The sequence below is a fragment of the Neovison vison genome, chromosome 10 (assembly GCF_020171115.1).
Source record: "Neovison vison isolate M4711 chromosome 10, ASM_NN_V1, whole genome shotgun sequence".
Lineage (NCBI taxonomy): Eukaryota > Metazoa > Chordata > Mammalia > Carnivora > Mustelidae > Neogale > Neogale vison.
The window spans coordinates 49,170,714-49,187,396 of NC_058100.1; the positions used below are offsets into that span (position 1 = coordinate 49,170,714).

Genomic DNA, 16,683 nt, shown 5'->3' on the forward strand with positions numbered 1-16,683 from the left:
TCCCAGAGCCAGCAAGCGTGGAAAATGACTGAAGTGCAGCAAGATCTGACATTTCACAAAACTGTTGTCCGTAAAATAGATTTACTCAACTACTTCATTTCTTAGCTCATTCATTCATTCACCACACTTTCTGAGAATCCACAGGAAATTTGCCAGGTGCTGGGGATGCAGTGGTAAACATGCAGGATAGGACGTGTCTTCATGGCACTTACGTTTTGAGGGCAAGACAGAAAGTAAGAGCCAGAGATGTTGGAGCCCAATATCCTGGGTTAGAATATGCCTGAAGGACCTTGTGAAAGTGATTTTATACCTCAATTTTTTCATCTGTAGAATGGTAATAATAATTGTGCTTAACACCTCGATTGTTGTGAGGATTAAATGAGTTAATACATACAAAGTGTCTTTACCCATTACCATAAAAGTGTTAGCCAGTGTTACTGCTGTTACCGTATGGTGAGTAATCCCAATGACAATTGTAGGGAGACCCTAGTTAGTCAGGGAGGAGGATCAGGGAAGACTGCTAGAAAATGACAAATCTGTCTTCATGAATGACAAGTTAAGCAGACAAAATAGGTGGGGAGCAATTTCAAGGTCTACATAGAATCCTAAAATAAGAAAGAGCATGGCTTATTGCAGGAATTGCAATCAGGCCAGTTGGACTGGAGATTAATGATTATGATTAATTAATTAAGATTAATGACATGGCCAAAGTGCCTGAGATAATACCGGAGGAACTGATAATGAAAATCTCATCACTCTTTTTTTTTGAGTTTTTAAAATTTAAATTCAATGAATTAACATAGTGTATGATCAGTTTGAGAGGTAGAGTTTAGTGATTCATCAGTTGCATGTAGCACCCAGGGCTCATTCCTTCAAGGGCCCTCCTTAATGTCTATCACCTTCATCTCTCCTGTTGACTTTTGAGTTGTTTTAATTGTCGGTATGACAAATAATGCTGCAAAACGCACATATTTAGCAATCGTGTATTTCTATGAGATCAATTCCTTAAAATGGGAGAAATGGGTAAATGGTTAAAAATAGTTAAAATTTAAAAACATTACACTAATTAAACTCTCACCAACCGTATAAATAAGTGCCAAGTTGTCACCAACCTCTGGGATATTAGGCACTTTTTAAAAACTGATGATCCAAGGGCACCTGGGTGGCTCACTGGATTAAAGCCTCTGCCTTCCAATCAGGTCATGATCTCAGGGTCCTGAGCTCAAGTCCTGCATCAGGCTCTCTGCTCCATGGGGAGCCTGCTTCCTCCTCTCTCTTTGCCTGCCTCTCTGCCTACTTGTGATCTCTGTCTAAAAACAAAACAAAACAAAACAAAAAACTGACAATCCAGTAAATGAAAACTAACGTGCCATTCTTACGTATATTTTTTTCATACTTGAGTACCCTCATTTGTTGGTCATTTGCAGTCCTTTTTGAATTGTTTACATCCTTTGTCTATTTTTCTATTGGAACTTTAATTTTAATATTATGATATTTTCTAATTTGCAAAAGTTTTTGTATGTATGTTTTAGGAACTGCTTCACAAACATTTAGGGTTTTCGAATAGTTCTAGTTCTTTTGTTCCTTCTTTTAAATAAAATTAGTTCAAACCCTCGTGCCCCAGAATGGTTAGAAAGTATAATTTCACCCTACTTCAACATCCCACATCCTGAGCTTTGGATAAGACAGCCCAAGAAGAGTGCTTCTATAGCTCAGTGGGAGATCTGTCTGCCAGTGGTCTGTTTTCTATCATTATCATTTAGACTTTTCTGGGATTGTTATGTCCTTCAATCAATTGACCCATTGGTTATTACAAAAAAAATATTTCTATCCTTGGTAATATTCTTTTCTCTGAAATCTACTTTGTCTGATATTAAGATAGTCACTCCAGCTTTCTTTTTATTAGTGTTAGCATGTATTATCTTTTTCATTTCCTTTACTTATAACCTATTTATGTCCTACAGTTAAAGTATTCTTATAGTTAACATAAAGTTGGGTCTTGCTTTAAAAAAATAATACAACCTGACAATCTCTACCCAATTGAGAGTCAACTGTTAAATATTCAGGATATTTTGTGAACCATCAATAGCTGAAACCAGTTACAGTGGAAGTATTTATCATAGAAATCAGCAAAGACCACCAAAGCCAGTCTCCCCCCTCCCCTACCAGAGCTGGTTTACAAGTATATCACTGCTCCCAGATTTCTTGAGTGGATTTAGCATACTCTTCTCCTAAAATCCCTGGCCATCACACCAACTTCCACTACTATTCAAACTTTGTTTTCCCCTTTGAACTCAAGTCTAAGAGATAGATTATAAGACAGGAAGGAGGAGGCTTTGCTTTATTTGGTGCTGTAACCCTAGGACCTAGCACAAGGTCTGGGAAATAAGAGGTGCTAGCTATTTATTTAGTGTTGTAGTACCCTCCCATTTTATATGTAACACTTCTCCAAAAGGAATCCCACTTACACCATAGGAAGCACCATACCACATCAACGATTCCTGAACAGATATCCAGAATAATGGATTTTATAGGAAGAATTGTAAATTCTAGAGCTGGATTAGACAATTTTCTTAAACACAGCCAGGCAATTAACCAGGGTCTGCTTGCCAGATACAGTCCAAAACTGTTGTCTTCTCAATCCTAAATCCCAATGAATGGATTTCTTTGTGTACATCCTACTCAAGAAACTTTCTAAAATAAATGTCTTGTTTTTCTAGACACAATCCAAACCTTCTTGAATCTTCTATATTCTTCTTTACTCATTTATGTCTGTTTTCTACTCTAGCACCCTACTCTCTTTCCATTAAACTTTACTCTTGATATTTTGACTTTTTTGTTGTGCTGCTTTCCCAGTTTCCTTCTAAATTACTTCCTTGATAAACCTAGAATAAGCATCATCAGAACCACAGACTCCTGGGTGCCTGGGTGGCTCAGCTGGTTAAGCAACTGCCTTCAGCTCGGGTCATGATCCTAGAGTCTCAGGATCAAGTCCCACATCAGGCTCCCAGCTCCATGGGGAGTCTGCTTCTCCTTCTGACCTTCTCCCCTTTCATGCTCTCTCTCATTGTCTCTCTCTCAAAGAAATAAAAAATCTTAAAAAAAAAAAAAAACCCCACAGACTCTATTTTGAAGGTCACATCTGCATATTCAATTTCTGCAGAAATGTTAAGGATTGGCATAACTATAGTGCAATTATATTTCCATGAGATACGCACCAGGAAATTACCTTTCAGTACTCAGTTAGTTTTGTTTTGTTTTGTTTTGTTTTTTGGTGTGTATGTGGTCATACCATCTGAGCAGATGGCTTTTTTAGCAGTCCTTCAAGTCAAAGTAAAGCATTGAGCCCAAGGGTAGGAAATCACTATTTCCTAAGATGGGTCCACACTTTCCTTTCTTCATTTTAGTTATGCCCAAGTCAAAGGCTTCAAGTTTAAGAGTGACATCATCAAACTAGATTTTAATTCTTTTGTCTTTCTCTCTCAGATTTCTCCACAACACCAAATGCACCAGGACGCCCAACCGCAAATGCCGCCAACGTCCGGAATGCAGACCTTGAGGATGGGGATATAATACTGATGAAGCGCCGAATACTTGGCCACAGAATTATCACCGTCAACTTTGCAATCAATGATTTGTATTTTTTTTCTGAAATAGAGAGGTAAGTTTCCCATCTCTCCCTATCACGGCTTCCCCTGGCTAGTACCTTCCTGCAAAGCCTGTAAGTGACACAGTGATTTCAGCCCTGCCAGGCAGGAATCTCCAACTGAAAATCTCACTGAATTCTGCCTGTCACCGTATCAATTTCTGCCATCCTTCCCTTTAGGTCCTAGATGCTCTTCAGTATTCTGGAGTTGCCAATATTGAAATGATTGAAATATTGAAATGATATTTATACCCAGGAAGTGGAGCGCTTTTTTCTCCTTATTATTTGCTAATATGATAGAAGTCCTCTTATGGAGCACCATAGAGCCAATAGTTCCTTAGTTAGAACAAAGAATTATAGTAATAAAAATTGTGTGTCTCTGTGTGTGCATGACATTGAACAGAGACATATAGTTATAGATATAGATATTATTCCTTGCTTTATCCATGCATCTTATGAAAAAAGCAAGTAGTAGAAAAAAAAATTGGAGGTCATTCCATTACAGCTCTGGTGAAATACAGAAAGCAAGACATCTTTCTTCCCTGGGTCAGATTATTCTTAACTGTTGTTTAGTACAGTTTCTACTTAGAAATATTTCTCTGGGCAAAGAAAAGCAGAAGGAGAGGGAGAGAAAGAAGCCTGAACAGGCTCTATATCCAGTGCAGAGCCGGACGTGGAGCTCAGTCTCATGACCTTGAGATCATGACCTAAGCCAAAATCAAAAGTCAGGTGCTTAAGTGAATGAGCCACCCAGGCACCTCTCTACTTAGAAATACAGAAATGCTCTTAACCAAGTGTGTCTCGTGTGCAGCTCTTCAATTTGTGAGCCCAGGGTCTGAACTTGCAAAACAATCATCCTGGGGTAAAGGAGTTAGTCAAGGGTTCTCAACACTGGTGCACATCAGGGTCTCTGGGAGCTGGTGAATACTGCCAATGCCAAGGCCCAGAGATTTGGATTTCAGGGGTCCAGTGTGGAGCCTGGGAACTGGTATTGTCATAAGCTGCTCATGGGATTCTGATGGCAGCACAGTTGAGAACACAGGTCTAGCGCCTCTGAAGGAGAAAACTGACCTAAAATTGTCTTGAACATTTGCAGATAGAAACAAGTGACTCTAAGAGAAATAAGAGTTTCTACTTCTTTCTCTGTCCTCATCAAAGGGAATATCTTTGCCATTAACAGAAAGGGTATGTTCCTGGAGCACTGATTTGAAATTTGGAATATATTTCCCCCATAGAAATGATGTACAGCATGGTGATTAGGTATCTTAGGTACTAAAGTAGAATGGCTTATGAGTCTATGTTTTAGAATGTGATGGGCTTTTTTTTCTTTTTTTTTGAGAATTTTTAAAAGTTCTGAACTAATTTAGAAATAAAGATAGAGATGCATAAATGGTATTTAAGTTGATATAAGTTGGAAGTCTCCTGTACATGCATACAGGCTACTCAATCCTCTATATTACTTCACTCATTGTGTATCATTATTATTGTCATTTTTGCCTGCTTTTGGTTGGTTAGCTTTTTTAAAATTTTAATTCCAATATAGTTGACATACAGTGTTATATTAGTTTCATGTGTAGAATATATTGATTAAACAATTCTATACATTATTCAGTATTCATCATGATAAGTATGTTCTTACAACCTATTTCACTTATCCCCTGCCTCCCTCCCCTCTGGTAACCATCAGTTTGTTCTCTATAGTTAAGTCTGTTTCTTGGTTTGTCTCTTTTTTTCTTTGTTTTGTTTCTTAAATTCCAAATATGAGTGAAATCATATGGTATTTGTCTTTCTATAATATTTCACTTAGCATTATACCCTCTATTGCCATCCGTGTTGTTGCAAATGGCAAGATTTCTTTCTTTTTCATGGTTGAGTAATATTCTGTTGTATAAATATACCATATTTTCTTTATCCATTAATCTGTCAATGGACACATGAACTGCTTCCATAATTTCACCATTATAAATAATGCTGCAGTAAACATAGGGGGTGCATTATTTCTTTGAATTAGTATTTTTGTATTCTTTAGGTAATACCCCATAGTGGGATTACTGGATTATATGGTAAATCTATTTTTAAATTTGTGAGGAACATCCATACTTAAATAGATATTATTATGTTAAATCATGCTAACATACTTCAACTCACCTGTCAAACTTTCAACGTAAAATCAAAGCCATTCCTCTAACTGGAGATCCATATACTTTTCTTGCATAAACTTTTTCCAAAATGCTATCAGCTAATTCTAAAATTTCTCTCTTTAAAGTGAGTGAAAATATAAAGACAATTTAATCCTTCTGAATTTTTATATGTGTTTTTTCAAAGTTTTAAATTGCTTTGTCACACCTCACTCAATAGTAACCTTATTTTTTTTCAATAGCAACTTTTTAAAAAACAACTTGCTTTTACTGGAACATTCCAACACATTCAAATTTATTTTCTGAGAAACAACAAATATTTTTTCCTTTTTATGTTCATATTTTATTAATTTTCATAAATTACAAATTATAGGAACAAGTACAGCAGGCAAAAATCTTTGAGAAGAGGCATGAATAATTCTCAGTATGTATCTGCCTCAACTCACTGTGAAAATGTGAGAGTATATTACAGAAGGTACAACCAGTGTATATGATGAGCATGTCGTAGGCATCAGTCGGTGTGTTTTGAGAAGTGCAGAGTATCTGGTCATTCAGCACACTAGTTAGGGGAATTGATTAAGAGATCTTCTTAATCTGCACCCCAATGAGGCATTTAGCTCAGTTCCACCAATGCTTACTGATTGCTTGGACACTGGGTTTGGCACTGGAGATTCAAAAGACAACTAAGACGCGTTCCCTATTCTCTGAGATTCCGCAAACCAATCTGGATGGCAGACAAAACACAAATGAGAGTTAATAAGTAGGATGATAGGTGCAGGAAGTGCATTTAGACAACTAAAAAGAAGGCAGAACTTTGTTCACCAAATTCACTGCTGAATCCCTGCTCTTGGTATGGCACCTGTCACAGAGTAAACCCTTTCAAGGGTCCACTGATTGAATAAATAAATGGATATGCAAAACAAGGTTATAATGGGAAAATCTTAGCATTGTACTCTTAGGAAAAGTTTAAATGGTTAAGATTTAAAGAGTCCGGAGAGAAATAAACTGTGTACATAAGTCAAGATAAGGTATAACTGACAGGTATTTGATGGTTAGTGAGAGAATATGTTGCTAGGAGACAGAAAGTAGTTGCCAGGGGCTGCAATATGGGGAGAATGGAGAGTTACTGTTGAATGGCTTAGAGTTTCAGCTGGGGAAGATGAAAAAGTTGTGGAGGTGGATTGTGTGGATGGTTGCACAGCACAGTCAATGTACTTCATGCCACGGATTGCATGTTTAAAAATGGTTAACTGGTAAATGATATGTTGCATATATTTTACTATAATAAAAAAATTAAGAAAAGTAATATGTGGCTTCAAAGAGTAGTGGTAATTGTGAAAGCATCAGGAGGAAGGTAAAGAAAGAGCAAGATAACTCTTACCCCTTAAAGTCTTCAGAGGCAAAACTGGTACGGAGGTCAGGATGGAGGCAGGATGGGAAACATAAGGGAGTTTATGGTAAAGAAATACACTTGAAGAAGCACTTAGCATATTACCTGGCATGTGGTAGGTGCTCAATTTGTATTTGCCTGTGGAGGTATTATGATTGAATGAATGAAGTTTCAACCTGGCCCAGGACTGGCCCTGTCTTTTTTAGGCCAGAAATGGGTCTGGGCTGGCTGCCCTACTTAGTTGCTGCTTTTATCTTCTCCTCACTGATTTCCTACTTACTGCTTCTTTTTAGATTTAATGATTTGGTGAGTTCAGCTCACGTGCTGCAAGCCAACCGGGCATACAAGGAGAATGACGTGGCCCTAATTAGGTCTAAAATTAACATCATCCTAAAGCTCTACCTGCATTCGGAAATCCCTCCAAGGCTGAGGGTAAAGGGGATTCCCATCCCTCTCTGGGCATTTGCAAAGAAGCATTTCTTCCTCAAGAACTCTGAAAGCCAATAGGCACCTCCTAAGTCTTGGGTCAACCAGATGTCCTTTCCCTAGCAGTTGCATGAAAAGCTTCTGGGGAGGGGGTGGTCTTATAGGTCCTGGGGGGTCAAGAGAGGTTTCCTGCCTTCCCTGAAGCCTAGGCCATTAACATGCTCCCATTCTATGGGTAGGTGAACATCTCTGAATCCCAGAAGGATGCCATCATTGCTGCCATTGCAGAGGGCCACCTAGATCGGAACATCTTCCATGGAACTGTCATGTCTCTCTTCCCTGTCATTATGTACTTCTGGAAAAGGTAACTCTTTCTCCTTGCCCAAGACCACGAGGGCAGAAAAACACATTTGACTTTCTAGAGTAGCCCTCGGCTTCACAGTTTCCAGTCTCTTGGAGACTACAATGGTGTATTCTTATGCCACATGATACACCCCATCCCTCCCACTCTTATGCTGAAACTGAGTCAGAGGATGGAAGGCCAAGTAAGACTGGGGATCAGAGTACCTGGCTGTCCCCCAGGTACCTCCTCCTTGCTTAGCAAAATGATAATTTTGTTAATTTTCTTAGGCATAAGTTCCTCACCTAAGAGTGAGTATGGACCTCCATACCTGGGAAGAAGTTCTGTCAAATTTAACACAACTGTAATTGTGCTTGAGTTGCTTCATGAGAGAGTAAGACACAAGAGTTCTACTCTGTTATGTCCAAATCCCATAATTACCATTAGAGGCACAGTTGCTACATATTGCATTCTCAAGAGGAGCTTAGAAATTTAGGAGTGTTGTTGTTGTTGTTGTTGTTGTTGTTGTTGTTGTTGTAAAAGATTGATTTATTTGAGAGAGAGAGTGAAGGGAGGCAGAAAGGAAGAGAATCTTCAAGCAGACTCCCCGCTGGGCACAGACCTAGACACAGGGATCCATCTCATGACTGAGATCGTGACCTGAGCCAAAACCAAGAGTTGGTCACTCAATCAACTGAGCCACCAACGTGTCCCAGAAATTTAGGTTTTTATGTCCTATCTCCCAATGTTAAAGTGGCAAATGTGGCAACAAACTCAAAACTAAAACATGGCAAGGAAATTACGAAGGCCAAAGAGCAAAAATGAAACAAACAAAATATCTGCAGGACAAATGCAACTGTGGCCCACTGGTTTTAACCTAGCCTGCCGAATCTGGGCTGAGACACTGGTCCAGGTTCTCCCAGCTGGTTATTCATTCCTATAGTGTATAGTGCCAACCTATACGTTCCACACGGGGCCCTGTATGACAGTGACCAGAGGCTGAAATGTTCCAAGACAGGGCTAATTAGGATATTTAGATTATTATATGATTCTGGCTCTTAGGGGACCTCCTCTCCCCCCACACACTCACACATGCACACACATACACACACACACACGCACGCATAAGTGTTACTTTAGTGGAAGAGAAGTGTAAAGGTTGCTTACCAATCTCCAACCTTTATTTTAAAATCTCTATGATAAATAGAACTATCCTATGATCCAGCAATTGTACTACTAGGTATTTACCCACAGGACACAAAATACAGATTCGAAGGGTTACCTGCACCCCGACGTTTACAGCAGCATTATCAACAACAGCCAAACTATAGAAATAGCCCAAGTGTCCATCAGTTAATGAATGGATAAACAAGATGTGGTATATAGACACAATGGAACATTCCTAAGCCATCAGAAAGAATGAAAGCTTGTCATTTGCAGTGATGTGGATGGAGCTAGAGTGTATTATGCTAAGCAAAACAAGACAGTCAGAGAAAGACAAATACCATGTAATTTCACTTACATGTGGAATTTAGGAAATAAAACAGATGAATGCGTGGGAAGGGGGTAAAAGAGAGAAGGAGAGAGGGGCGAGGAAAACAATAAGAGACTCTTAATGTTAGAGAACAAACTGAGTGTTGATGGAGGGAAGTGGGTGGGCGATGGGGTAAATAGGTGATGGGTGTTAAGGAAAGCCCTTGTTCACTTGTTACGATGAGCACTGGGTATTACATGCAAGTGATGAATCACTAAATTCTACTCCTGAAACAAATATTATACTATATGTTAACTAATTAGGATTTAAAGAAAACTTTGGAAGAAAAAAATAAATATAATTCAGTTCAATTAAAAAAATAAAATCTCTATGATAATACATTATTTAATATAGGATTAAAAGAATTAAAAATTGAAGTTCAAGATAACCAGTTTATCCTTTGAACATTAGTTGTTATCTAGCACCAAGTCCAGACTTGATTCTAGTTCTGCTAAGCAGGATTAAACAGAAATTTGTCCTGAAACTTTCTGGAGGATCAGAACCCTGAGAAATGTATGCTGCTCCTGGCTTGAGTCAGTGCTCAGCACTGCTTCACACCTCTTTAGGAAGTATAGACTGCTTCATGGAGGCTTTGGATCCCTAATCTTTATGCAGCTGGTTCTTCATGTGCTTTCCTATACACTCCTATATAAAGAGTTTTATATTGCGCAAACTGTGTCTACATATGTTATCCCAGATGAACCTCTCAACAGCCCTTTGAGATGGGTGGGGCAAAGTGTCATTATCCCTATTTTATAGATGACTAAATTAAGGTTCAAAAGGGCTAAGAGATACCTAGGAGCACGTGGAAATGGTAAAACCAGGATTAGAATCAAGGTCTCTCAATATTTTAAGCACCATAAAGTATGCGTTGTGGCACACTGGGAGCTTCCGGATGGGACAAAGACCCATTATAGCGAGTGGAATGAGAGAAACCAGCTGTGATCAAATAGAATGCCCCTTGGGGGCACGGGAAAGAGGGCATGAGTTAAGACTATCAGAACAAAGGCGGGATAGAAAATAAGCCCAGTTTTGGCCAAGACCAACCTCCAAGGGGTCCAATGCAAGAGTGGGCTGATGGACAGCAAGGCATTAGGGGCCAGGGAGGAACAGATGAATAGTGTTGTGAGGGACTCCAGGGAGCAACTGTTCTTAGATTGAGTAAGTATATGAGTGCAAGTTCATGTGAGGAAGGGGTTTACTCAGACTGCTGGGAATGTGATGACAGGGTCATGACTTTGAGTAAGGAACAGGATAAAACCAGGGATTGGGACCTGAGAGGAAATCAGTCAGACACTCAGGCTGTACCACGTGGGATTAAGTGGAGAGCTCACAGTCTGATGCTCAAGCAAGCATTGGAGGGATTGACTCTTCCTCAGACCTGGATAAAGCAGATTCTTTAAAGACTCCATTCACTGGTTCCGAAAGAGGATCCCAACATACTGCCCATATAAGGTCCTCACTGGAGCTAGGCCTGGACACAGAGAGGGCTCAGAAGAAGGGCCTCTGACAGGCAGCACCCCAAGGCCAAGTCTTTCCTCTTCTCTACTGCACACTTTACTCTCTGTGAGGAGTGGTCCTGACCCAGTTGCCCTGTGCTCAGAGTGCCAGCTCCTCAGCGGGTAACTTTTTCCACGTGACCAGAAGCCAATCTTCTCACAGGTTTTGTTCCTGGAAGGCAGCCCGCTCTTACTTCCAGTTCAAGGGGAAGAAACACAAGGATAAAAAAACTTCTCCTAAGCCCACACACAAGTCTTCTCCTTGGAGTGGAGGTAAGCTCTACCATGACCTATAGCTCCATTCTCTAAAGAATGAGACTCATAAAGGGAAAGAAAGCAAAGGTCCAAAGGACCAAGGTAAGACTTCATAGAGGGTATTTCCTGGAGGGGTGGGCATCTCATTATCTTGGCTCTCAGAGAAGCATTAGAGTATGTTTTGTCTGTTGATATCAGTAACAGTAAAATGGTACCCCACCCATGTACCACACTCCTCAGCAGTACCTCTCAACAGCCTCAGGATGTAGGTCATGGTCCGTGTGGTGGGTAGACAGGTGGTGACTTGCTTTACTGCTATTTAAGAAGCCCCTGCTCCAACTATCTCCAGAAACCCTATCATTTGAAAAGCATCTGTTTTATGGTGTTAAATGAGAAAATTAAAAAATGGATTTAGGGTATGATTTTCATGTAGTAAATATATATATATCTTTATGCATGTATGTGATTTTTATGAAAGCATGGGAAAAATTCAGAAATAAAGTATTAATAGGATTATCTCTGCATGGTGTGATTATGAGAGATCTACATATTTATTATTAATATACTCTTTATATGTCATTCATATATTGTATATTATTAATGTATTCATAAATAAGCAAATAGATGTGTTTGAAAACAAACAGACATGTTTTCTTAGCAGAGCAGTTAAACTCAATCCCTTTCTTAATATCTGCACTGAGATCAGTAAAGAAATTTTAAAGAGGGGGAAGAGGGTGCACAGAGCAGTGTCTGGAGAGAGCAAGACTGGATGTCTCTGCAGTGGAAGGTTCTGAGAACCAAAGAGAACAGGTCTGTGAGTCTGAAACCGGTACCAGCCTCAGAACAAAATAAGGAGATAGGACAGGAGTCTTAAAGACAGCAACAAATTGTCCTGTGAGAGAGCGGAGCATTCCATGGTTTTAGTTTAAGCCTATGCAGTTCTCATGTCTGTTTTTTCCAGATACTTAACCCTCCCTTCCCTTTCAGCCTCCTCACAAACAAGCATCCCACTCCCTTGGGGAGTACAAATGAGGCTTTTGAAACGTAACCCATCCCTAGCTTGCATGAAGAGAGGAGCAGCTCTGGCTGGTTGTGGACCCAAGTTCCTGCCCCTCTGAGAGGTTCACCTAAGTAGGAAATCAATCACCTTGACCTCCCTGATCTCAAATATAGAGGCTTGGATTTAGATAATATCTGTCAGTAACATCCTATACTCCAAGGAATGTTGTCAAGAACTTCCTTGCTTATATATAAAGATTTACTTTGTTGGGTGCTATAAGGGATTTTAATGTTCCCTGTCTTTCTTCTCCAGGAGACCATGCCATCTTAAGATTCACCTTGCTCAGAGGTATTGAGTGGTTTCGGCCTCAACAGCGGGAGGTAATAGCAAGTCCAGGCCAAAACTGTGAGTTGGAATTAGAATCCCACTGATCTAACTACTAAGATGGTGACTCTAATCCAGTTTGGCCAAACTCCTTAATGACCACAAGGAGACTGAGGTCCCGAAATGTGAAGCGATTTGCTCCAAACCACGCAGCATGTGAGTGACAGAGATGGGATGAGAAGCAGGTCTCCTGACTGCCTTTCTGGGGCTCTGTGCCCAGCTCTCATCTGAATAATTGTATCTTCCTAATTCTTTGATAGCCCCTTGAAGGGCAGGTACCTTAGGCTTGTCTGTATCTCTGCTGGCTCCTTTGTGTGTGTGGTGGTTCCAGTGTGTGTGTGGACACAATTGTAACATCCCAGTTGTTATTTCCCCCTCCCTCTGAGAGCACCTGCTGGCTTGAACAGAACCTCCATCCCATACCTTCTGCTTCCTGGAAGTGCCTGCTACAGATCTTCTTATCCCAGTAATAAACACTCTTGTCCTAGCCACCCATATCTGAGCCATGTTACATCCTTTTTCTCCCCCCATCTTCAGCCTCAAGGAGTTAAGCCCTCTTCCAAGTATTAAAGTTACCTTGGTTTCCACATGGTCTCTCCTGACAAGCTTTTTCTCTCCCCCTATACCAATTGTTTCTAGGTTGGAGATACTGTTTCTTTCTGCTGCTTATGGGCATGAAACACCAGCTTGCCTTTTCTGCCCATTTGCATATGTTCCCTCATTCCTTAATGGGGGAGGCCACTATGGAATATTGCCCATAATCCATAGGGTCCAAACAGCCTTAAACTTTGTGATTCTAGTATTTATATGGCTTCATTTCCTTTTGTTACTTCCCTGGGTCTTTGGGGTTGGCATCATGACCTTTGCATCCAGATAAAGTGTCTCCTAAGACCAAAGGTACTGCAGCATTCAGATCAGGTCTCCTTAATGTCCCTGGAGCATCACTGCTTCACCTTCCATTTCCCCACTCCTTCCCTGAAGGTGTTTCTCCAGAGATTGTTCTGGGATGGCCTTCCTAGGCTGCAGGCCCTCAAGTGAGTGCCTGTACCCTGAGTTCTGATGCAGTTTTTCCTCTACATTTGTCTTTAGCTTCATCTAGTAACCTTACCCCATCACCACTGTGCAGCTGTGTCCTGTCCCAGCATAGGCATGGGTCAGAAGTCCTCTTCTTCAGTTCAGAGCTGTGTTGTCCAAGTGTGCAATGGGAGATGGGGGAGAAATTTCCCAGAGACCTAGCTCCACATCCTGACACTCTTTAGCAGATGAAAACCAAGAAGTTGAGGTTGCTTCTTCCAGAGAGCCTATAGTCAAGATAGTTAGGGAAGGGTTTCTCAGTTGGTTTCCTTACATGTCTCCAACTAAGGCACTTTTAGGAAGTTGGATCCCCTGACCCACCTTCTAGGAGAACATTATTGCTAGGAGAAGAGTGTCTCAGATGATCTTTTATTACCAGCTTCCCTAATACTCAAGCTTTTCAAGGTAAAGGGCATAAAATGGAAAGAAAAAGAATTGTTCTACTTGGCAGGATATTTTCAATAAAATCATAAAGGACTTGAGCCTGTCAAAATCTGATTCAGCGTGGGGTGCCTGGGTGGCTCAGTGGATTAAACCTCTGTCTTCAGCTCAGGTCATGATCTCAGGGTCCTGGGATCGAGCCCCACATCAGGCTCTCTGCTCAGCAGGGAACCTGCTCCCCCCACTCTCTGCCTGCTTCTCTGTCTACTTGTGATCTCTGTCTGTCAAATAAATAAATAAAATCTTAAAAAAAAAAAATCTGATTCAGCCTAACTCACTTCTATACAAGCACCAAAGTGGAATTCATGCTACATTAGAGCTCTGAGAAAATCACTAGGGGGTCGTGGAAGACCAAACTGAGCCAAAGAGCTGCTTGAAAGTCAGGGTTATAGACACCAGGCTATGTGACTGGAAGGCCTGGTTTCCTCAGCAGCCAGCCCATCTTCTCATATCTTCTACAAGGTCAACAGGAGTTTAGAGCTGCCCCAGTATCACTTGCCTGGAAGATAAGAACTTTGGAATTGTTTGTACAGAAAAGCAATACGTAGCTTCAGGGATTATCAGTTCTTGGAGAGGAAGGTAGGAAGAAGAATTCAAGGAGCCCTACCCTAAGGTCAAAGGGTTTTGGTTTGGACCACTGCTATTCCTAAAGGGAATGCCAGCAACAAACCAGCAGAGTATGCCAGTTATCTCATTGCCATTCTAATAACTGGCCACTCTCCTCTCTTCCTTCAGACCAAAATTACCTGACACCAAAAAGGAGAGAAAGTAGTCCAGTCAGACTCCCAACAGAGGCACATCATCTCTCAGAAGCCTCTTAACACTGACAAAAACTTTTCTGGTCAGAAATGAAATGGCCCAGTGTCATCTGCCCTGGAACGATCAATGGGATGTCAGCCCAGACATGGTAGGATGGGACTTCAGTGGGTAAGATGTGAGCAGAGAGCATGAACAGAAGCACCTCTGTGCTCCTTGATCCTGGGGTTCCTGTCAGAGATGCTCTTTCTACAGTGGGCATGTAACATCACCTGACTCTCGGGGTCAAGAGACCTGAGTTCTTGATTCACTCTGGAGCTGCAAAGCCTTGAGCAGATCTCTGACTCATGAATGTCAACGAATCCCATGACAAATGTATGTAGGTGGCATTAAACACGCTAGTAAACAAGGTGCTGTTTTTATCAACAGTAAACAGATGGGATCTTAATGCTGGGATCTCCAATTTGGATAATGACTCAGATCCATCCTTAGGAAATCCTCACAACCCTATGAGTAACCATGTTAAAAATTACTTCTTTTTAAATAGATAAGGAAAGCCCCACAGACAGTAAGTGTCTTTCCCCAGATCCCCAGGTAGTCGGTGGCAGAGTCTGGACTAGAACACACCACTTCCAAATCTTCGGCTAGTCCTCATTCCGTGATCACCCTCTATATAACTTTTCATGCCCAAAAGGAATAGTTCTTCCCTAGAGTTCTGTTTAGTTGTCAATTAATAGATAAAGAGACTCTTTGGGAATTTTTTGAACTAAAGGCCCAAAATATTGTCATGGTTATAGAGCACTAGGTTCATTTTGAAGAAAATCAGGAGTAAAATAACCAAATGTCCTAAATGATCCTTCCACTTGAGATAATTGAGAAAAGATGGGCTCAACCCTGTGAGCTGCAGAATAAGGAAAGACTAGAAAGCTTACTGGGGGTGCCTCTCAAATTTCCAGGCAGTTTCCTCCTATGTTCACATCTTTTATTTCCTAGACTTTTCTCAAGAATGAAAAATGTAATGTCCGCACACAAATGCCTGGGACAGTGAGATCATCTGAATGGACCTTTGACTGTGACAGGCCAAGAAGACTCTATGCAGATGTGACTAAAAAAGGTGTTGCCTCAGATGACGTGTGGAGAGCCTCAGGCCACTGGGAGAGAGTCCAATGAAGTAAAAATTCAGCCTAAGGAAGGCCCAGAAGAAAGGAGTGAGAATTTCCTCCCCTAATGAGGGTAAGTTTCCAAGACAGAATTTGAGTTAACAGATAGATTAGAGGGCATGAGACAGAATTATAATTTTTTAAAAATCAGGCAAGAAACTAAGGCAAGAAGAGAATGGGGAAGAACCCTATTAGAATTGAGCTGTCAGGAATGATCTTGGTCAAAGATAAACAAGTCAAAACCTTGCACACGGAACCAGAAAAGATGTTAGGCCACAACAAAGCAATGATGAGGATCTTGTAAAATACTGACTCAGGGTCATGTGCCTAAATACCCTCCCGTTGGACTGAGGCAGAGCTGAAACTATAGATTGGTAGTAGGTGGGTCCCACTGAAGGAAAAGAAACCTCACTCAAAGAATTCATCTGAAACTGTGATTTTTGCCTATTTCATAATTCTCTACCAATATACACTCATCCATTAGTATAGTCGCACGCGGAGGTGCAAGCACACACATTATTCAGAAGACCTCACGATACTTCATAGGACCACCCTGAACTGAAAAAAGTAATTCTGCTCATTTATTGAGTCTTGCTGTTGCTTCCTTTGCTTTTGTTTCCTCTCACTTCAGAGATCCCAG

General features: G+C 40.7%; 1 protein-coding gene across 1 annotated transcript in view; it reads left to right on the top strand.

Annotated features, from left to right (window-relative positions):
* The window catches only part of RGSL1 (regulator of G protein signaling like 1), a 118,119-nt gene extending 105,014 nt beyond the window's left edge, over positions 1–13,105 (top strand). Inside the window, exons 17-21 of the mRNA XM_044267244.1 lie at positions 3,487–3,661; positions 7,468–7,606; positions 7,840–7,964; positions 11,137–11,246; positions 12,541–13,105. Of these exons, the coding sequence (XP_044123179.1) occupies positions 3,487–3,661; positions 7,468–7,606; positions 7,840–7,964; positions 11,137–11,246; positions 12,541–12,659 (668 nt within the window). The 3' untranslated portion in view covers positions 12,660–13,105. The remainder of the gene's footprint in view (positions 1–3,486; positions 3,662–7,467; positions 7,607–7,839; positions 7,965–11,136; positions 11,247–12,540) is intronic.
* Positions 13,106–16,683: the final 3,578 nt, after the last annotated feature.